Source organism: Manis javanica, chromosome 5 (assembly GCF_040802235.1).
Source record: "Manis javanica isolate MJ-LG chromosome 5, MJ_LKY, whole genome shotgun sequence".
NCBI classification, from domain to species: domain Eukaryota; kingdom Metazoa; phylum Chordata; class Mammalia; order Pholidota; family Manidae; genus Manis; species Manis javanica.
Genome location: NC_133160.1, coordinates 83,508,090 through 83,528,360, shown reverse-complemented (window position 1 = coordinate 83,528,360; position 20,271 = coordinate 83,508,090). Strand labels below are relative to the sequence as shown.

Here is a 20,271-nt window from a genome sequence, read left to right as displayed (position 1 = left end):
GCTCTGTATTCCTGGCAGGCACCACACTACTCGCTTGCAAACCCTCCATCCACTCCAGGCCAGTGGGAGGGCAGCCACACCTATGGCAGTTTAGGAGATTAACCCAGAGGCTGCTCCCTGCCCACAGCTCACTGGACCTGACAGCGGAGGCACGCACTGTGGCCAAGAAGCAGAAAAGGGCTCAATCCTTAGGGTAGACACTGGCACTGCTCACCTGCACCTACTGCCATCGCTCCAGGTACTGAGCAACTCTGAAGAGCAGAGCTTCTGGGCATGAGAGGTCACTGCCTACACAAGCCTAATATTTCTCACTATCCGATAGGAATATGAAAAGGCAGAAGAACTGTGTTCAATCCAAAATCCCTCAAACACCAAAAAGAGGGCTCAGTGAGACTGAAATCTCCAGTCTTCCTGAAAAATAATTCAAAATAAAAGTCATAAGCATGTAATGGAGCTACAGAAAAATATTCAAGAGCTAAGGGATGACAGACACTTTAAAAAATACAGTACCTGAAATGAAACATACAATGGAGGGATTTAAAAGCAGATTAGATGAGGTAGAGGAGACAGTAAATGGATTAGAAATTAGAGAACAGGAATACAAAGAGGGTGAGGCAGAGAGAGAAAAAAGGATCTCTAGGAATGAAAGAATATTAAGAGAACTATGTGACCAAACCAAACGGAACAATATTTTCATTATAGGGGTACCAGAAGAAGAAGAGAGAGAAAAGGGGATAGAAAGTGTCTTTGAATAAATAATTGCTGAAAACTTACCCAGTCTGGCGAAAGAAATAGTCCCACAGGCCATGGAAGTGCAGAGATGTCCCAGCACAAAGGATCCAAAGAAAAAACACCAAGACATATATATAATAATTAAAATGGCAAAGATAAAGGACAAGGAAAGAGTATTGAAAGCAGCCAGAGACTGAAAAAAGATGACCTATAAAGAAAAACCCATTAGGCTATTATCAAACTTCTCAACAGAAACCTTACAGGCCAGAAGGGAATGGCATGATATATTCAATGCAATGAAACAGTAGGACCTTGAACCAAGAATACTCTACCCAGCAAGAATATCATTTAAATTTGAAGGAGAGATTGAACAATTTCCAGATAAGCAAAAGTTGAGGGAATTTACATCCCACAAACCATATCTACAATGTATTTTAAAGGGACTGCTCTAGATGGAAGTGCTTATAAGGCTAAATAGTTGTCATCAGAGAAAATAAAACCACAGTAAAAGAAGTATACCAATTAATTACTAACCAAATGCAAAAATAAATCAGCTACCCACAAAGTCAGTAAAGGGATACAGAAAGAGTATAGAATATGACACCTAACATATAAAGAGTGGAGGAGGAAGAAAAAGAAGGGAGAGAAAAATAATCTTCAGACTGTGTTTATAATAGCATAGTAAGTGAGTTAAGGTAGACTGCTAGATAGTAAAGAAGCTGCTCTTGAACCTTTGGTAACCATGAATCCAAAGCCTGCAATGGCACTAAGTACATATCTATTGAAAATCACCCTAAATGTAAATGGACTGAATGCACCAATCAAAAGACATAGAATCACTGAATGGATAAAAAAGCAAGACCCATCTATATTCTGCCTACAGGAGACTCACTTCAAACCCAGACCTACACAGATTTAAAGTGAATGGATGGAGAAAGATATTTCATGCAAACATTAGAGAGAAACAAGCAGAAGTTACAATACTTGTATCAGATAAAATAGACTTCAAAACAAAGAAATTAACAAAAGAAAAAGAAGGACATTATATAATGATATAGGGGTCAGTCCAACAAAAGGATATAACCATTATAAATTTCTATGCACCCAACATAGGAGCACCAAAATATGTGAAACAAATACTAACAGAATTAAAGGAGAAATAGAATGCAATGCATTTCTTTTAGGAGACTTCAACACACCAACCAATCCAAAGGATAGATCCACCAGACGGAAAATAAGTAAGGAGACAGAGGCACTGAAGAACACATTAGAACAGATGGATCTAACAGACATCTGCAGAACATTCCACCCAAAATCAGCAGCATACACATTCTTCTCAAGTGCACATGAAAAATTTTCCAGAATAGATCACATACTAGGCCACAAAAGAGACTCAGCAAATTCAGAAGGATTGAAATTGTGCCAGCTAGCTTCTCAGACCACAAAGGTATCAAACCAAAAATAAATTACACAAAGAAAACAGAAAAGCCCACAAACACATGGAGGCTTAACAACATGCTCCTAAATAATCAATGGATCAGTGACCAAATAAAAACAGAGATGAAGCAATATATGGAGACAAATGAAAACAACAGCTCAACACACCAACTTCAGTGAAGGCCATGCTAAGAGGGAAATATATAGCAATTCAGGCTTCTTTAAAGAAGGAAGAACAATCCCAAATGAACACTCTAAATTCACAATTATTGAAACTGGAAAAAGAAGACCAAACCAGGCCCAAAGTCAGTAGAAGGAGGGACATAATAAAAATCAGAGAAGAAATAAATAAAATTGAGAAGAATAAAACAATAGAAAGAATTAATGAAACCAGGAGCTGGTTCTTCAAAAAAATAAACAAAATAGATAAACTCCTAGCCAGAGTTATGAAGAAAAAAAGAGAATCTACACACATAAACAGAATCAGAAATGAGGAAGGAAAAATCACTACAGACACCACCAAAATACAAAGAATTATTAGAGAATACTATAAAAAATTATGTGCTAACAAACTGGATAGTCTAGAAGAAATGGACAACTTTCTAGAAAAATACAACCTTCCAAGGCTGACCCAGGAAGAAATAGAAAATCTGAACAGACCAAATACCATCAATGAAATTGAGTCAGTAATCAAAAAACTGCACAAAAACAAAACCCCAGACCAGATGGCTTCACTGATGAATTTTATCAGACAATTAGAGAAGACCTAATACCCATCCTCCTTAAAGTTTTTCAAAAATTAGAAGAGGAGGGAATACTTCCAAACTCATTGTATGAAGCCAGCATTATTCTAATGCCAAAACCAGGCAAAGACATGACAAAAAAGAAAATTACAGACCAATATCCCTGATGAACTTAGATGCAAAAATAGTCAACAAAATAATAGCAAACTGAATTCAAAAATACATAAAAAAGATCATACATCATGAACAAGCAGGATTCATCTCAGGGATGCAAAGATGGTACAACATTTGAAAACCCATCAACATCATGCACTACATCAATAAAAAAAAGGACAAAAATCACATGATCATCTCCATAGATGCTGAAAAGGCATTTGACAAAATTCAACATCCATTCATGATAAAAGCTCTCAACAAAATGGGTTTAGAGGGCAAGTACCTCAACATAATAAAGGCCATATATGACAAACCCACAGCCAATGTCATACTTAACAGTGAAAAGCTGAAAGCTTTTCCTCAAAGATTGGGAACAAGACAAGGATGTCAACTCTCCCTACTTTTATTCAACATAGTACCAGAGGTTCTAGCCTCAGTAATCAGACAACAAAAAGAAATACAAGGCACCCAGATTGGTAAGGAAGAAGTTAAACTGTCATTTGCAGATGACATAAAAAACCCTAAAGAATCCACTCCAAAACTATTAGAACTAATATCTGAGTTCAGTGAAGTTGCAGGATACAAAATTAATACACAGAAATCTGTGGCATTCTTATATACTAATGATGAACTAGCATAAAGAGAAATCAGGAAAATAATTCCTTCACAATTGCAGCAAAAAGAATAAAATACCTAGGAATAAATCTAACCAAGGAAGTGAAAGACCTATACCCTGAAAACTACAAGACACTTTGAGAGAAATTAAAGAGGACACTAATAAATGGAAATACATCCCATGCCCTTGGGTACGAAGAAGTAATACTGTCAAAATGGCCATCCTGCCTAAGGCAATCTACAGATTCACTATAATCCCAATCAACAGCATTCTTCAACAAACTAGAGCAAATAGTTCTAAAATCCATATAGAACCACAAAAGACCCTGAATAGCCAAAGCAATCCTGAGAAGGAAGAATAAAGCTGGGGGGATTATGCTTCCCAACTTCAATCTCTACTACAAAGTCACAGTAATCAAGACAATTTGGTACCGGCACAAGAACAGACCCATAGACCAATGGAATAGACTAGAGAGCCCAGATATAAACCCAAGCATATATGGCCAATTAATATATGATAAAGGAGCCATGGATACAGAATGGGGAAATGACAGCCTCTTCAAAAACTGGTGTTGGCAAAACTGGACAGCTACATGTAAGTGAATGAAATGGGATTACTGTCTAACTCCACACACAAAAGTAAACTCAAAATGCATAAAAGACCAGAATGTAAGTCATGAAACCATGAAACTTGTAGAAGACAACATAGGTAAAAATCTCCTGAATATAAACACAAGCAATTTTTCCTGAACACATCTCCTCGGGCAAGGGAAACAATTGCAAAAATGAACAAATGGGACTACATCAAGCTAAAAAGCTTCTGTGCAGCAAAGGACACCATCAGCAGAACAGAACGGTATCCTAGAGTATGGGAGAATATATTTGTAAATGACATATCTGACAAAGGGTTAACATCCAGAACATATAAAGAACTCACATGCCTCAACACCCAAAACCCAAATAACCCAATTAAAAAATGGACAGATGATCTGAACAGACACTCCTCCAAAGAAGAAATTCAGATGGCCAACATGCACATGAAAAGATGCTCCACATCATTAATGCAAATTAAAACCACAATGAGATATCACCTCACACCAGTAAGGATCGCCAACATCCAAAAGACAAGCACCAACAAATGCTGGCGAGGATGCAGAGAAAGGGGAACCCACCTACACTGCTGGTGGGAATGTAAATCAGTTCAACCATTGTGGAAAGCAGTATGGAGGTTCCTCAAAAAACTCAAAATAGAGATACCATTTGACCCAGGAACTCCACTTCTAGGAATTTACCCTATGAATACAGCAGCCCAGTTTGAAAAAGACATATGCACCCCTATGTTTATCGCAGTACTATTTACAATAGCCAAGAAATGGAAGCAACCTAAGTGTCCATCAGTAGATGAATGGATAAAGAAGAGGTGGTACATATACACAATGGAATATTATTCAGCCATAAGAAGAAAAAAAATCCTACCATTTGCAACAATATGGATGGATCTAGAGGGCATTATGCTCAGTGAAATAAGCCAGGCAGAGAAAGACAAGTACCAAATGATTTCGCTCATATGTAGAGTATAAGAACAAAGCAAAAACTGAAGGAACAAAACAGCAGCAGACTCACAGAACCCAAGAATGGACTAACATTCACCAAAGGGAAAGAGGTTGGGGAGGGTGGGTGGGAAGGGAGGGAGAAGGGGATTAAAGGGCATCATGATTAGTGCACCTAATATAAGGGGTTTATGGGGATGGAAGTATAGCACAAAGAAGACAAGTAGTGACTCTAAGGCATTTTACTTTGCTGATGGACCGTGACTGTAATGGGGTATGCGGTGGGGACTTGATAATAGGGGTGAATGTAGTAACCACAATGTTATTCATGTGAAACCTGAGCATAAGATTGTATATATCAATGATACCTTAAAAAATTTTTTAAAGCCATTCCTTTGTTCATCCAAGCTAATTGTTTTGTAACAATGGAGAACATGGGAAGACCAGTTAACTCTATGATCATGGGCACTTTACCACATTTCATTTTTTTGGGAAATGAGTTCATCAGTCAGAAGTTATTGGTATATAGTTTCATGACAATGGTAGATTATTCTTTGAGTCCAAGAATGATAGTTTTGATTGAAGCATTTCAGGCAGAAAAGGAAAATACCCAGAGTAACCATCTCCTCCCATAAAAACAAAGCAATACCCCTTTTCTGGTTGAAGCAGGATAGTTTAATCAACCTTCTACTTCACAGTTGGCTGATCCCCTGGGGAAGGGTACCATACTGGATGTTCAGTATTGTTCTCTGCTGTTGGCAGGTTGGGCACTCAGGCCCTCTGGCTGTAGCCAGATTGAGTTCAGTGAATGGTGGTGCATAGAGCAGAGTCAATGTGTAAATAGCCTCTATCCCTTCTGTCATGGCCACTTTTTTCATCACCCCATTGGGCACTGACAGGAGTCACTAAGTGATTGAATCTTAACATCAGGGGGAGTTTGTATTTCTATAAAAGCAATCTGTATAATTGAAACCCTTTAGAAAAGAGGAATTCAATAAAGAATCAGTTTAGGAAGGAATAAAAGAAAAGAAACAAATTGGAATCCAAGATAGACATCCCAGGTTGAGAATCTCAGGAATATTACAGAGCAATATTTTGGGAATAGTGAAGAATAAAACTAAATTATTGAATATATGAAAGGAATGAGTGATTTGTTTTATCTCTCATTCTTCTCTCTTTCTCCTTTTTAATTTCTTATCACACCAAGAAGAACATAAGCTATGTGTGAGGTGTGAGTGGGCATGGTTACAACTGGGGAGTCTCAGGGTATTCTGAAGGAACAAATGTTAGGGAACCATGGCTCTCTGCAAATCATTCTTGCTTTCTAAATCTGTACTTTCTGCCCCCACAGTCCCATTCCACTTCAAACTGTGTGTTATTGTCACAATTTTCTTCTTTCCAGGGGATAGAGAATGCATTCTGGATTTCTGCTTTCCTTGGGGTAACTATTTATTTCAGTTCACAGATGATACTGTTATTGGCATAAAAGGTTGCAAGGATGCATATATCAGCATGTAGTGGCCACTGTTTCATTACATTCAGGTCAATATGACCTAGTAGAATTATTGTGTATTTCTTACTATGTCACTTGGGTGAGTTTTTCTAATTAATATTTTTGTGTCTGCCACTGGCTGATAAACTGTTTTACTTTTGCATGCTTATAGTTTATAGCCAATTCATCAGAATAACTGGTTTTATAACATTTCATTAGTAGATTCAATCATCCATGTCAGTTGATTACTCTTTTATGTCTCTGACCCCAAACATTTAAAAATGATGTATAGGAAAAAGCACTGGCCTAGGAGTCAGTTATTTGGGTGCCAGTACCAGCTTTGCCTCTAAAGATGTGGGGCACCTCACCCAATCCATCTTCAAATACAGCCTGTTTTTCTATCAGTCAAATAGGGGAGCTAAGCTGAGGGCCCACTCTAAACAAATACTAAAAGGATGTTCTTCAAGAAAAAAAGAAAGTAATTCCAGATAGAAAGAAATAATGAAGAGCAATAAGAAGTATATATATAAAACTATATATATATATGAATTATATATTAGAATGTATATATACACACACATATATACATACATATGTTTATATATATATACATTCAGAGAGAGAGAACTTAAATTACAGGCTTAAGATAAAAAACAGTAACATTCAGAGGGGGATAAATGAAACAAAAATATTCTAAAGTCCTTGCATTGACCAGGATGAAGATAAAATTCCCAGTTAATATTCTAATATTGGATTTTAATGAATATGGGTTTGGTTTGCTAGAATCTTTGTGTATATACAAAATATAATTATATATTACATATTATACATATGTAATGCATCATGACCAAGTTGGGTTAATTTCAGATTTATTTTCACGTGTGAAAGTCCAACTGGCTTGGACTCTTCAAAAGTGTCAGTGTGATGAGATAGACAGGGAAATACTCTAGATCAAAGGAGACTGAGCAGAAGTGACAACTAAATGCTTTGCAGGTTTGTTAGGGTTCAGAATTTTTTAAAAAGGCTGTTAGGACACTATTGACACAATTTAGGAAATTTGAATATGAATTATATATTAGATAATATTATAAATTAATGGTAAATGTCCCTAACAAGATAACTGATTTGTACAAGAATGCTCTTGTTTTGGGGAAAGACAAGGTGAAATATTTAGATTAAATAGCCTTCATGCCAGTGACTAAATCTCAAATGGCGCAAAAGCCTTAGCAGAAGCCAGAAAGTGTGTGTGTAGCAACATAGACAAGAAAGTAAATGGGCCAAAATACTACACTTGATGAATCTGGGTGAAGGATACATGGAATTTGCACTACTATGTGAAAGGTTTACAATTTTTCAAAATAAAAACATGGGGAAACATGTAGAAAAAATTTAAAATACAGTAAAAATTATATAACAAAACACAAAGCAGCTATTGATGTGAAGAAAATTAACAGTGAAATCCAAGGGACAATGTAAAGTGGCTTTAAGGAATACATAATGAAAGGAATTCCTCAGAGAGAGAACTAGAAGATTGATAGGCAGTTATTAAGAAAAGGATCATAAGCTAGAATAAGAGAAAATCATTATAATAAACACACTGACAGAATAAAGGAGAAAATCATAATCATTTAAATAGATACAAACATCCTTTGGTAAAATTGATCATCCATTATGATCAATACTTGTGGCAAAGCAGGAATTGAAGGTATTATCCTCAATGTTATTAAGATATTCACAACACACAAATCTGCAGCAAATATTATGCTTAGTGGTGAAATGTTAAATGCTTTCCCTTTGAAACTGGTAACAAGGGTAATGATCATACTGGAGGTCCTGGCAAAATGAAAAAAATAAAAGATATAGGAACAACTAAAGCTGTCATTTTTCTCAGATGATATAAATATAGATGCACAAATCTAAAAGAATTGACAAATTTTTGGAATTTGCAAGTGAGTTGAATGAATTTGGTGAAATCAAGGTCAATAGACAAAAATGAACTGAATTTCTGAACACTAAGAACAACCGGAAAATGAGCCTTTGAAAAAGATGCTATTTATAGTGGCACCAAAATGTATCATATACCTCTGAATAAATCTAACAAGATATAGGCTCATCAAGGCATAGATTCCTTGTCTCTAAACAGTATAGAGATCTTGAATTGTCATCACTTCTACGCTAAGATAGATGTCCAGTCTTGGAAATTGAGTTTTTAAAAACTGCTCTCCTTGAGGAATACCCCTCCATCTCCTATTCATAAAGAGCCCAGTATAAGCTCTGCTCCCTAGGCAGCCCCAAAGGAAGCCTTCCCTTTTCATCAGGTGAGCGCCAAGCCTTCTTAGATGGATGTAGGCAGGAAAATTCAGTGTTCTTCAAGCCGTCACTGGTAAAGGCCACCTGTGTTTGTTTCCCTAGTTCCCAAAATATATGATCAGGATGGACATATGTGGCAGTTGAGTGACACCCCCTCCCCCCCCACTGGGTCCTTGGTCTGGAGGAAGAGCCATCATAGCAGAGAAGCCCGGGTGGAAGAACTGGAAGCCTCTGAAACCCCTTTCCACCCACCTGCCCTTACCCTCTCCAACCAAAATGGTAAATCAAAGACCATATTACATTCTGAGTACTAATGGTGGAAAACAGTGCCTCTCCTAAAAATCTAAGGATGCAGGAGTGGTTGTTTCTCTCATGTCTCCTCCTAAGTAGCTGATTTGGCTTCTGTGTAATCTGGGGACAGTTGGAAAATGACTGTACACTACAGCAAGTTCAACCAAGCAGTAGCTCCAACTGCAGCTGCAGGGCTGGAGGGAGCATGTTGCTAGGGCAGATTAGGAAAGCCTCATGTACAGGATATGTGGTTACTAATTTGAAGAATACACTTATTTTTAAGCAATCAGAAAAGAAAATAATTCCTCTGGAATAGACAACAATAATTTTTATACTTTTGCTCCAGAGCTATGTTAACTCTTCTTGCCCTCTGTCGTAACTGGTCAGAAGAGATCTGGACCATCTGAGCCACCACAGTGGCAGAGAAGGGCGCAATGCACTGGCCCACAGTGTGGATTCCCATTCACCAGGACAGATCCAGCTGTTGCCCCTTCGAGTACCTAATCTGCCTGCAATCGAGATGGACACTGAGTGCCCGATATGACACTATTCCTTGAGATCAACTGGCTGCTTGGTGTCAAGCTGACTACTACGTCAGGCCCCTTCCATCTTGGCAGGACCAATGGTCTGTTTGCACAGGAACAGACTTCTGTTTGGAATATGGGTTTGTCTTTGCTTTTCCTACTTGCATGGCCTGAGCCAGAACCACAAACCAAGGGCTTATGTCTGATCCACGGGCAAGGAATCCCCCAGGGAACTCAGAAGGGGGAACCCACCTTACAGTGAAGATGTTCAGGGTAGGCCCATAACCATGAGATTGATTGGCTGCATTATACTTACACCATCCAGAAGCTGTCACTGGAACACCTTCCCGAAAGATGCAGCTGAAGCATCAGCTCAGAGGTAATACTCTGCAAGGATGGGGTGCAGTCCTTCAAAATGCAGTATCTGTACTCAATCAGGGACCTCCAGATGGCACTGTGCCCCCAACAGGGTCCTGGATGCAAAAGGTGAATGCAGGAATGGCCCCTCTTACCATCAACGACTCGGCGGAGAATTTTGTTCTTCCCATCCCTACAGCTTGGGGATCTGCAGGGTTGGAGGCCCTGGTCCCCACAGGGATGGACTTTTGCCAAGTAACAAAACAAGGTTCCTGTTAAACTATAAGCTACAACTGACAACTGAGCACTGTGGCCTCCTTGCATCTAGGAAGCAGCAGGTGGGGTCACCATAATGGCAACTGAGCTTGATCGGCAGAAGGAGGTAGGGATGCTGTTTCAAAGTGGGAAAGACAGGAATACATGCGGAACTCACATGACAGGCTTCAGTGTCTCTTGGTACTACTTGACCTGAGTGGACAAGTACCTCGGCCCTGGCCTGAGAAAGGCGTTCTTTCCAATGGCTCACACTCCTAGTAGGAATGAGTAGTGGGAGAAATCATAATGTCTACTATCATTAGGACATCCATAAATGATTGCTGAGGGTGAGTATAATTTCAGACGTGGAGCAGGGAGATGATGAATCCCAGCTGTGGCCCTGAGACTGTCTGCTGTGTCAGGAGCTGTTTGCTTCACTAACTTCGTTCTTTCAATTCTCCCCTCCGGGAAGAGAGAACCCGTGGGGACCACTGAAGAGCTGCTCCCCCAAGTGTGTGGGGAGATGGACCTGTGTGGCGATAGGGGTGACGACGGCCGCCCCCGGGGGGTGTTCTGCTCTGCTCTCCACTTGAGAGGAGCCTGGTGAGGAGTGCGGTCAGCTGGCGGCCTCCAGCTTCAGGGCCTCCAAGGCCCACGGCAGCATTTAAGCCCAGGGTGTTGTCGCTGGGATCTGCCAGCCAGTGAGGAAAGTCAGCAAGGATACCAGGGCCTGCCCTTCTGCCCAGCGCAGCCTCCTGGAGGGGCAGCCTTCGCACTGAGCTCCCTGACGTGCTGGGACCTCCTCAGTGCTGTGCTGAGTGTGGGGCTCTTCTGTCACAGGTGTCAGACCCAAACACTTTTCCTGCTTCCTCCTGCTTCCTGGCTCCTTCATCCTCACAGGCGTTACCCCTATTTGATTTCTTGAGCTTCTAATCTATCTCGAGACTCTATCTTGAGTCCCAGGGGATCCAAACTGATACAACCTCTATTTGGCATCACAGAAATGAGGCAGCTGCCAGGAACCTCACCCACAGGTTGTCTCTGTTGTGTTCAGGAAGGAGTCACTTGTTTCTATATCTCTCCTTATAAAAACCCAACTTACAGGTAATGAAGAAGAGTGAAGCATACTGAAGAATAAAGTGTTTTGGTTTCTATTATTTTATACTTGGAAAACTTATAACCCAGGTGTGGGTTTTTCCTTCCTCTCTCAGCATATAAACCAGCTCCAATAAGAGAAGGAGACAAGCACTTTCCAAGTACGCCAGCGTGGGCTGCACACAAGAGGGCTCACCCGCACTGCCAAGGGGCTGATCAGCTCCTAAGTGTTTTCCTAGAAGCAAACCACAGAGACTTCTGTAGTCACCCTTCTTTGTCACCTCCTGGAAGCCAACCTCCGCATTATCTAAGCAGGATCCACAGAGTCAGTTATACTTTTAGGAGCAAAAAGATTTTAATAATGAGGTCTTGCCTTTTTATAGCATTTTAATTTATGACCAACTCAGAAAGGAAGCTTTTTACAATTAACTCCCCTCCCAACATCCCTCTCAATTATCATGACATAGACATAGCCAAATTGTTTTCTTTTCTTTATGAACAAAAACCAAAACAAAAAGTTTAATAGCTGCTGGGAAGGCAATGAAGATAACCAGAAGTCAGTACTGAAATTCAAATTTCTTCCAGTTCATATACTAGCCTCCAAGTGGCACCTGCATGTAAGGAAGAGATTTTTGAGGTTGTAAGTTTCCTCATTCCCCTTTGTCAATGTCTGGTTAGAAATGCATGTGTGTGTGTGCACTCCTGCTCTTGTGTGTGAGGGAGTGTGTGGAGGTGACAATAAACTTGATGAGAAGGGAAGGTAATTGGTTGAAAGTTAATTTCTTACCAGACTTGTCGAGGTGTCACCACCTGAGAGACAGAGCTGAGGTCTCTGACTTATGGCCACAGAGCTTTGGCTCCTGCTGCTGCTCAGCGACATCATTATGAGTGTTTCTGGGTCTGCTCCTTGTCCCTCCCCACCTGCAAAGCCTCAATCTTGATTGATGTATTGCCCTGCCAAAAGTCTGAATTATTCATGCACTTCTTAACATTTGCTATACATCATTTTTGTTCCAAATGGCTTTGATTTTACCACCCCAATCCTAATATTCTCTGCAAAAGAAGAGTGAACACTTTTCTAGTAAAAACATTTTGTTTTACATCATCTTTTATTTTACTTTAGTCCATAAATAGATATAAATTAAGTCATTAAAGAATGATTCATTCTTGTTATAAGGCACTAAGTGTCCAAAGTTAAGGAACCTACTGTTTTTACTCTCCCATTTCAAACATTAAAATGTGAGGCATAAAACTGCCAACTGAAAATTCAGTTTTGATGCTTAAATTAGCAGACTAAATGAAGTACTTTCAGGAATCTCGTAAGGCACTAACAGGCTAGAGGCTGAGTGAATAATCTTGACATGGTTTGATTATCATCTGGCTCATTCTTATCACCCAGGGACCTATTTATTTGCACTTCTAATTGGACTGCAAATTCTACCTTTACAGGGTACAATACAGCTATTAACTGAAGACATTTTAATTAATTCTCTATAACTGGACATTTATCTTGCTTTAAAATTCTGATCTCTCATGTCTTCAGCCTCTTACTGAGCAGTGTATGTCTATCTGTGCACAATCCATTTCTCTTTTGGCTGGGATTTTCTCTGGAGTCTGGGGTGCTGTCACTGAGCAGTTCTGAGTGGGCTTCATTGGCCATCTGTAAGACAGGCGAACAAACCGTAGTGGGCCCTCCACCTCAAACCGGTCCAGCTTCCACATGCTGATGCAACAGGCCAATACCAAACACGACCCACGGGAGAACAGAACAGAATACAACACGACACAACAATGCTGCCTGTTCCTCTCTAACCCTGACTGACATCCTCCATAGACATTTGAAATGTGATGTCAACATTAAATCTGGGACTCCAAGCCAAAATTTCAGAAATATGTACACTAACTTTGCTAACTGTAAAGTGGGATTTCCCATGGTGAGCTCCCTTTGTAAGCTCCTTTTCAATGCTTGCTGAGTTCTTACAGCTGGGATTCTGTCCTAGACTTGAAAAGCTACTTGAAGAGCAGTTAAAAATTGATTTCTGTAATTGGTTGTGTTGTACCAAGAGACAGAAGCAGTCCTGTTAGCAAATCATTTGCTATCATTCAAAGGGCCTAATGTTTTTCAATCAGGAGAAGGACTTAGCTGACTGCACTGGACATGTGGGAGGCACTGAGTGTTCCTTTATGCAACCCAGTCATAAACAAATAACAAATTATGCAACAAAGCCTCTCAAGTTTTTTGCCCTTTGTTTCCCTGGGCTCAAGGAGCTCTTTCTCACACCCTGGGGCGAACGGAAAGGCCCTCTGCTGGAAGCACATCAAATGCAGAAACTAGGACACTGGGTGCCGGACAGTTCGCAGGCTCTGGCTGCCGTTCGAAGTTTATACATGGTTCACTTCAGGACCAAACTGGCATTTTAGAGCCACACTGCTTGCTTCTGCTGATTTTAAGGGGTGGTGTGTGGGAATCCAAGGCAGTGTCAGGTGGCCTCAGACAAAGAGGAAGGACATTTATTTTCATTTCTATATTTTTGAAGGTCCTCTTTGCAGATCTAAGGGTGTTTTGGGGTCTGGGCATGATCCTGTAAGAATGGGTCTTGGCTTTATTCCTTTCAAACGGTGTGACAATTGACTTGAAATTTAATTGTGAACTCAAAATTGCAACAATCAGTCAACCCTAGCAAAGGCAGATTTTATTCTAGATATCATTGTACAATTTTTAAAAAATTTACAATACTTTTTCTCGAAATCCCAAAGCTCTAAACTTTCTCCCAAAAGTAAAGTATCAGACTCTTACCTTTGTTCTGCATGGAGTATTCTCAGAAATCACACTCTCATTTTGAGCTCCAATGACTTCTTCTAAAACTGAAGACACAATGAAGAAGACAGAATAACATAAAAATCTTAAAAACAATACCACACACACAAATTTTTGGTATCTGTAGTAATATCCTTAATGAAGAATAAAGAAGTAAATGTAATGTGTTTCAAAAGTGCTGCTATTCAACTTGCTGTTTTTAAACTTTTATTGTAGCCTTTCATTATTGTCATTTACAAGTGGTACTGAGCCTCTGTTAGCTATGCCTCGGTCACTTTATTCAAAGGAAATCTTCAGCCCACTATTAACAATGCTCAAGTGCTGACTTGGCTTTTAGGTAATAGTGACAGATTTGCCCCAACCTATACTTTCTTCCACCTGGCCCTTCAAGGGGACCAGAGCAAACACAGGTGTGTAAGGAAGTTTGCCAGGTTTAGGTGTGAACATACTCTTGGTCCAAAGATGGTGACCATATTACAAATAATTTGGAAACTCAAGTTTCCAAACATTAATTATCTGTTTTGTATGCTACCCTGCTCTACATTCTGGTTTATCCTCCTTATCCTAATAGAAGACTGACAAGGGAGCAGAGAGGTTGAATCCTAAAAATATAACTGAAACAACCACAAAAATGATGTAACATTTGACAGTGTTTTATGTTTTCCAATGTGGTTTTACACTGTTGCTTCCTCTTTAATCTCAATTTATGCTCATAATGGAAAAGCACATTAAACCAGTTATGTAACACAGGCAAATAAAAGGTAAATTATGGCTATAATTCTGAATGACAAACAAAGGTCTTCAAAAATTAAACTGTAATATGTGAAATACACATAAAGTCAAATGATATAACATACAGCAAATAACTATTAACCGATAGCCTTTAATTTTTATTAAGAATGTTTCATGTATTTTCATGGGACAATGCAGAAATATTAGAGTAAGCATTGGTGGTGCATGGTCCAAGGCAGACATGCAGTTTTTTTTAAAAGTGAAAATAAATAACAAAAATAAAACCATGTGTCATTTCAGTAAAAACTTAGATTTGGAGTTGTGTGAGTACAAACAGAAAATTTCAATTTAAGAGTTCATGTAGTTGCCATTTTTCAGCTGTATTTTCCTACTTCTAGCCACCAAGTTACATATTCATTTTCACTGCCCTTCACCTCTGTCATCAGTAACAAGGTGCACAGTTGTGTATGATGGTAGAGGACGGTAGAGAGCAGGAAGGTATCTTAACCATCTGGGGACAGACCTGTTAGAATCCCATCAAGTCGGTCCACCATAAACTTTGCATCTTCTTCAGTGAAGCACATAGGTGGTTTTATTTTAAGCACATTTCTGTGAGGTCCATCAGCACTGAGAAGTACTCTTTTCTCTTTCATCCTAATTAGCACAGAAAATACATGTGAGTACAAATGACAACTAAGATCATTTGAGAATGATGGGAACGTAGAACAGTGTAGTATTCACAAGAAGCCCACATTTATAAACTGCACGTGTCTCAAACTTCCCTTATTTGGAGGGGTTGGAGGAAGTAAAAAAGCTTTCAAGGGGGTGAACATCTTTCAAGACAAGACATCAAAAAGGTGTGGGGGTGTGATTACTGGTAGATGACGTGTTGAGCTTCGGCTGTGGCGGGGGTTCTCTTCCGATGGTCCTTCACCAAGTCAATGCCGATAAAAAGGCCAACACCCCTGAGGGAGGGAGACGGAGAAAGAAAATTTGGTACATACTGTATGAAGCATTGTCATAGAAAGCTGACACTGTCCCCAAACTTCAGTTTAATTTGAAGCTGAGTGATTCCCTTTGAGGGTAATTGTTATTGATTCTAACTAATCCAAGATTCCAACATACATACTAGCACCCAGAGCTCTTGCTAGTTTTTGTCATCTGGTATTTTTCATTTAATTATAAAAGAAAAAGGCTTAAATACAACCTTCTCATGCTCTTCAGTTATGCAGGACATTAATGATGATAAATGTTTGATGTTTATACATAGCTACAAAAAAAATCAAGTGTCCAGGTTGTCAAAATTTTTAATAGATCATTCAGAGTTACTTTAAGTTCTTTCTTTTCATCTTTAGGTGCTGAAATTATTCCAGCTTTATTTGTTTATTTTTTAGGTATAAAAGTCAGGAAAGATACACATCAAAAGTTAACAGGGGTGATGGATATCTGGCTTCTGGGTTAAGAACGAGTTTTGTTCTTTATGTTTTTCAGGGTTTTCTAGATTTAGTTTTATGTAATTTATTTTAAATTTATAAGATCAAATATAAGATAAAATATAAGCTATTTTCCTTTGGAAAAATGAAAATGAAAGCTATCTCTGTGACACCTTCATGATAAACATACCTGATATCTCCTATCAAAGTATGTTTCATCTTCTGCTCATTCAGTAACTCTGTAAGATAATTCCCTACTCTTGTGGCATTTCCTTGAAGGTCTTCATTTTCAATTACATCCAGGACAGCCAAACCAACAGCAGAAGACACTGGATTTCCTCCATACTACAGCAGAAAGATCAATGAAAAAACGTAATAGTTGAATTAGTGGCCTTGCTTCATCTATGAGAAATTTGGCTCATACATAAGCAAGTAAAGATATAACTTCAATAAAACATTCTCTTGTTATATTAGCATTTTAGATTTAGAATATAGCCAGATTCTATTCATTTAGGATTGAGAAAAAACTCATTTCAATTATATTCTCCATGCCAGATAACTGGTATGCAGGACTACCAGGCAACTTATTAGTTCATCTAATCAAAAAACAGACATTGTGTTTGGGAATTAAGGATTTCCAAGTGTGGTTCAGAAATATGGATTTCTGCCCTTGAACAGTTTTGTGAAAACAGCTAAACAATGACATTATCTCCAATCAGTTCATGTCCTTAGATTTGAATCTTACTATTAGCTGTTAAGAAGTCCATTATACATACTTCACAAGTCATAATAATTTTTCCACACTTAAGGCTTAGGATTTTGGGGGGTAAAACCAATGAAACAACATTTCCCAAAAGTATAAATTTAGTATTTCCTATGACAGGAACATTTATAGTACTCAGTCATCTAAACACTTCAGAAGTGTTTGGGGAATTTAAGTGTGATGCAAAACAAAGCAGGTCATATTATCTGTTAATGAAATAGCTTAACCTCTAGAGTTTAGCCGGGCAGCCATTTATCACTGAAACAATTAATAAGGACATTTTAGCATGAGGAAAGACCTATAAGGGGAAATACAAGGAGAATAATGCCAGATAGAATGACATATAGTTAGATCAAAGTCTGGCTAGGCTGGGTAACTGGCAATACTGAGCTTTATTTTGTACTACATTGGCCAAAACTTACCGTATTGAAATACTCCATCCCAGAGCTGCTGAAGGCTTCTGCTATTTCTTGGGTTGTTACCACACACGCCATTGGGTGGCCATTGCCCATTGGTTTTCCCATTGTGACAATATCCGGAACAAAGTCCTCACCGTGCATTTGGAAGCTCCAGAAATGTTTCCCAACTCGGCCAAAGCCTACCTGAACTTCATCAGCTATAAACACACCCCCAGCTCTGTGTACATATCTGAAAAGCAAAAGGGCAGTTCTAATGTTTTCAGGTCACTGAAGAGTTCCCAAACCCACCCACAAAGATACAGATTATAGAGAATTTAAACAAATATTGTTAACCTGAAGTTTGTAATATTTTTTAAAAACATTTCAGTGCTCAAATCCCCAGTGACATCTTTGTGATGTTACTGACTTTGTAATCTAAACACATACTTCTAGATTAGACATACTGTACATTATTCGTGTTTGTGCTGCTTAAAGTAAGCTGTACTTAAAGTATTTTAAGTGGGAAGAATAAGGAGTGAATAAGAAGTAGTGTTTAGCAGGGTTAGTCTTCAAATTTTTAATAATTGGTAAGGCTTGGGCACCAGCCAATCAGTGAGGATGCCAGGCTGCAGACTGGAGCAGAGAGCTGAGGTGCCCCTGCTGGACCATGTGCAAACCCTTTATTTGCTGGGTCTTGGGAAGGTGTAGTAGTTCTAGGAGTCCTGAGGTGACAGGCACTACCAAGTGGCTATTTACCAGCTAGTCTGGAAGTACTTCACTATTTTAGCAACCAGTATGGCCCTATAATCGTCACAGTGCCTGAAATATGACCCAGGATGCCCAAGTCAAGTACATACTCTGCCACTTTCTGGAAGTAGCCTGCTGGAGGAATTATTTGTCCGCCACAACTCTGCATGGATTCAGCAATAAAGGCAGCAATCTATACAAGAAAAGATGGGGTCAAAGTCCATTAGGGCCCCCTCAAACTCCCTAAAAGAGAGGACTTCTTATAGAGTGGGTTGTTTAACAAATGATTAGGAATGGATGTGTGGCAAATGGCAAATAGGTCATTTGATACAAAAGAAAAGAAAAGCTGTCTATGCTGGAAAAGCACCTGATCTGAAGCATTCATTTCTGAGTTTCTAAAGTACCAGTGAACCCACCACAAGAAATGGAAGAGCGGGTGCCTCCTGTTTCTCCATGATTCATTTAAATGCTGTGTCTTCATTAGAACCAACTATATAGGACTAGTGGCTTGATTGCTTGATCAGTCTTTGATAAGACTAAAAAATCACCCAGGTTCTAAACACAAAACTGGGTGTCTGTTTCCTCAGGCTGGTGAAACAGGACAGCCTAGCCTCAAATTTGCACTAAAGAAATGGGAGAGTAACTTGTGGCCACACACTTTAACTACTTTGCTGTATTTCTTTGAACCAGGCTTAACTCAAAGGAATTAGTTCACCATTGGAACTACAGAGGAAGTGTTCTGGAGTATAGGAAAGGAGAAGTAGAAAATAAATAACACTGATTTAAGAAGAGAAAGAATAGAAATAGTATGAGATACAAAGGCAAGAGAACGAAGGTTCTGGTCCAGATCAGCTCTTAGTAACTGTATCACTTTGGCTTAAGTTCTCCACTTTTAAACACTTTGTTTATTAGCTATAAAGTAAGGCCATTAGACTCAAGAGATTTCTCCTCTAAAATTCCATGACTTTGTTAGCACATCTAATATACTGAAGAATCCAACTCACAGAGTTCATGGCCTTCAGCACTGTCATCAAGACAGCATCAATTCAATCAGCACTGAATGCTAATGTCCTCAAAAAATTATCCAAGCCTTTTTAGCAGCAAAAAGATGATATGGTCTTGGTAATGTAAACTTTGTTTCACCAGAGGAATTATGGTTCGTGAAAAGAGGATTGGCTACATCTGAAGAGGAAAAGAGTATGAAGCTCCCCACAGCAGGTAGAGCGTAGGTCCAACTGCACAGATATCATTTCAGAAGATATGACAAATGAATGGGATGGGAAGAAAAGGAAGAAACACTTCAGAAATGCAGAAATGCAAATGACTTTCCAGTCATTAAAATAAAAATATTTGAATTGGAAAAAAAGGGAACGCTTTATTTTCATCTCAGTTAAGATTTTTTTTTATAGCCATGTAAATGCCATAAGCTAGTTTGAAGGCAAAGCATGTGTCAAATCACATTAAAGCTCCACCTGAGTAACCTCCCAGTGGGCAAGAATTTAATGTTAAGCTGAAGACAGGGTGAAGACTGAGAAACCGGAAATCCTTTTCCTGCTCTGGAGGATCTGGTTCTGCCTTAGGAGTCTGGGTCCAAATTGGGAGAACAGTTTTTGCCTTGGACTACCCAGGCTCTGCAGCTTTAGGAAAGTTGAACCAGTTCAAGGGAAGCCCCAGGGCACTCTGGGCCTGGGAGTCTGCACTGGTCGTGAGGCCCCAGGGCCACTCCACCCCACCCCTTCCTTTCTCTTCCCCATGCACTGGCCCTTTGTGCTACTCTCTGTTGGAATAGTCTGTTCGTGGGCTAGCACCTTCCTCAATCCTCC

The 20,271-nt window shown here is 39.3% G+C and overlaps 1 protein-coding gene across 8 annotated transcripts in view; it reads right to left on the bottom strand.

Moving 5' to 3' along the window:
- ETNPPL (ethanolamine-phosphate phospho-lyase) overlaps positions 1–20,271 on the bottom strand; it is a 65,916-nt gene that overhangs the window by 36,468 nt on the left and 9,177 nt on the right. The window contains exons 7-15 of one of the 8 annotated variants that reach the window (XR_012131629.1): positions 18,559–18,641; positions 17,726–17,951; positions 16,731–16,885; positions 15,983–16,072; positions 15,631–15,761; positions 14,355–14,422; positions 12,345–12,522; positions 10,167–10,323; positions 8,282–9,133 (exon numbers count right to left, since the gene is read on the bottom strand). Coding sequence is in view for 4 of the 8 variants with exons in the window: in XM_017660770.3 (XP_017516259.1) it covers positions 12,361–12,522; positions 14,355–14,422; positions 15,631–15,761; positions 15,983–16,072; positions 16,731–16,885; positions 17,726–17,951; positions 18,559–18,641 (915 nt within the window). In the remaining 4 variants the exon portion in view is untranslated. Of the gene's footprint in view, positions 1–8,281; positions 9,134–10,166; positions 10,324–11,887; positions 12,523–12,647; positions 13,218–14,354; positions 14,423–15,630; positions 15,762–15,982; positions 16,073–16,730; positions 16,886–17,725; positions 17,952–18,558; positions 18,642–20,271 lie in introns of those variants that run through there. The other 7 variants (XR_012131631.1, XR_012131630.1, XR_001853173.3 and 4 more) reach the window with 7 other exon arrangements.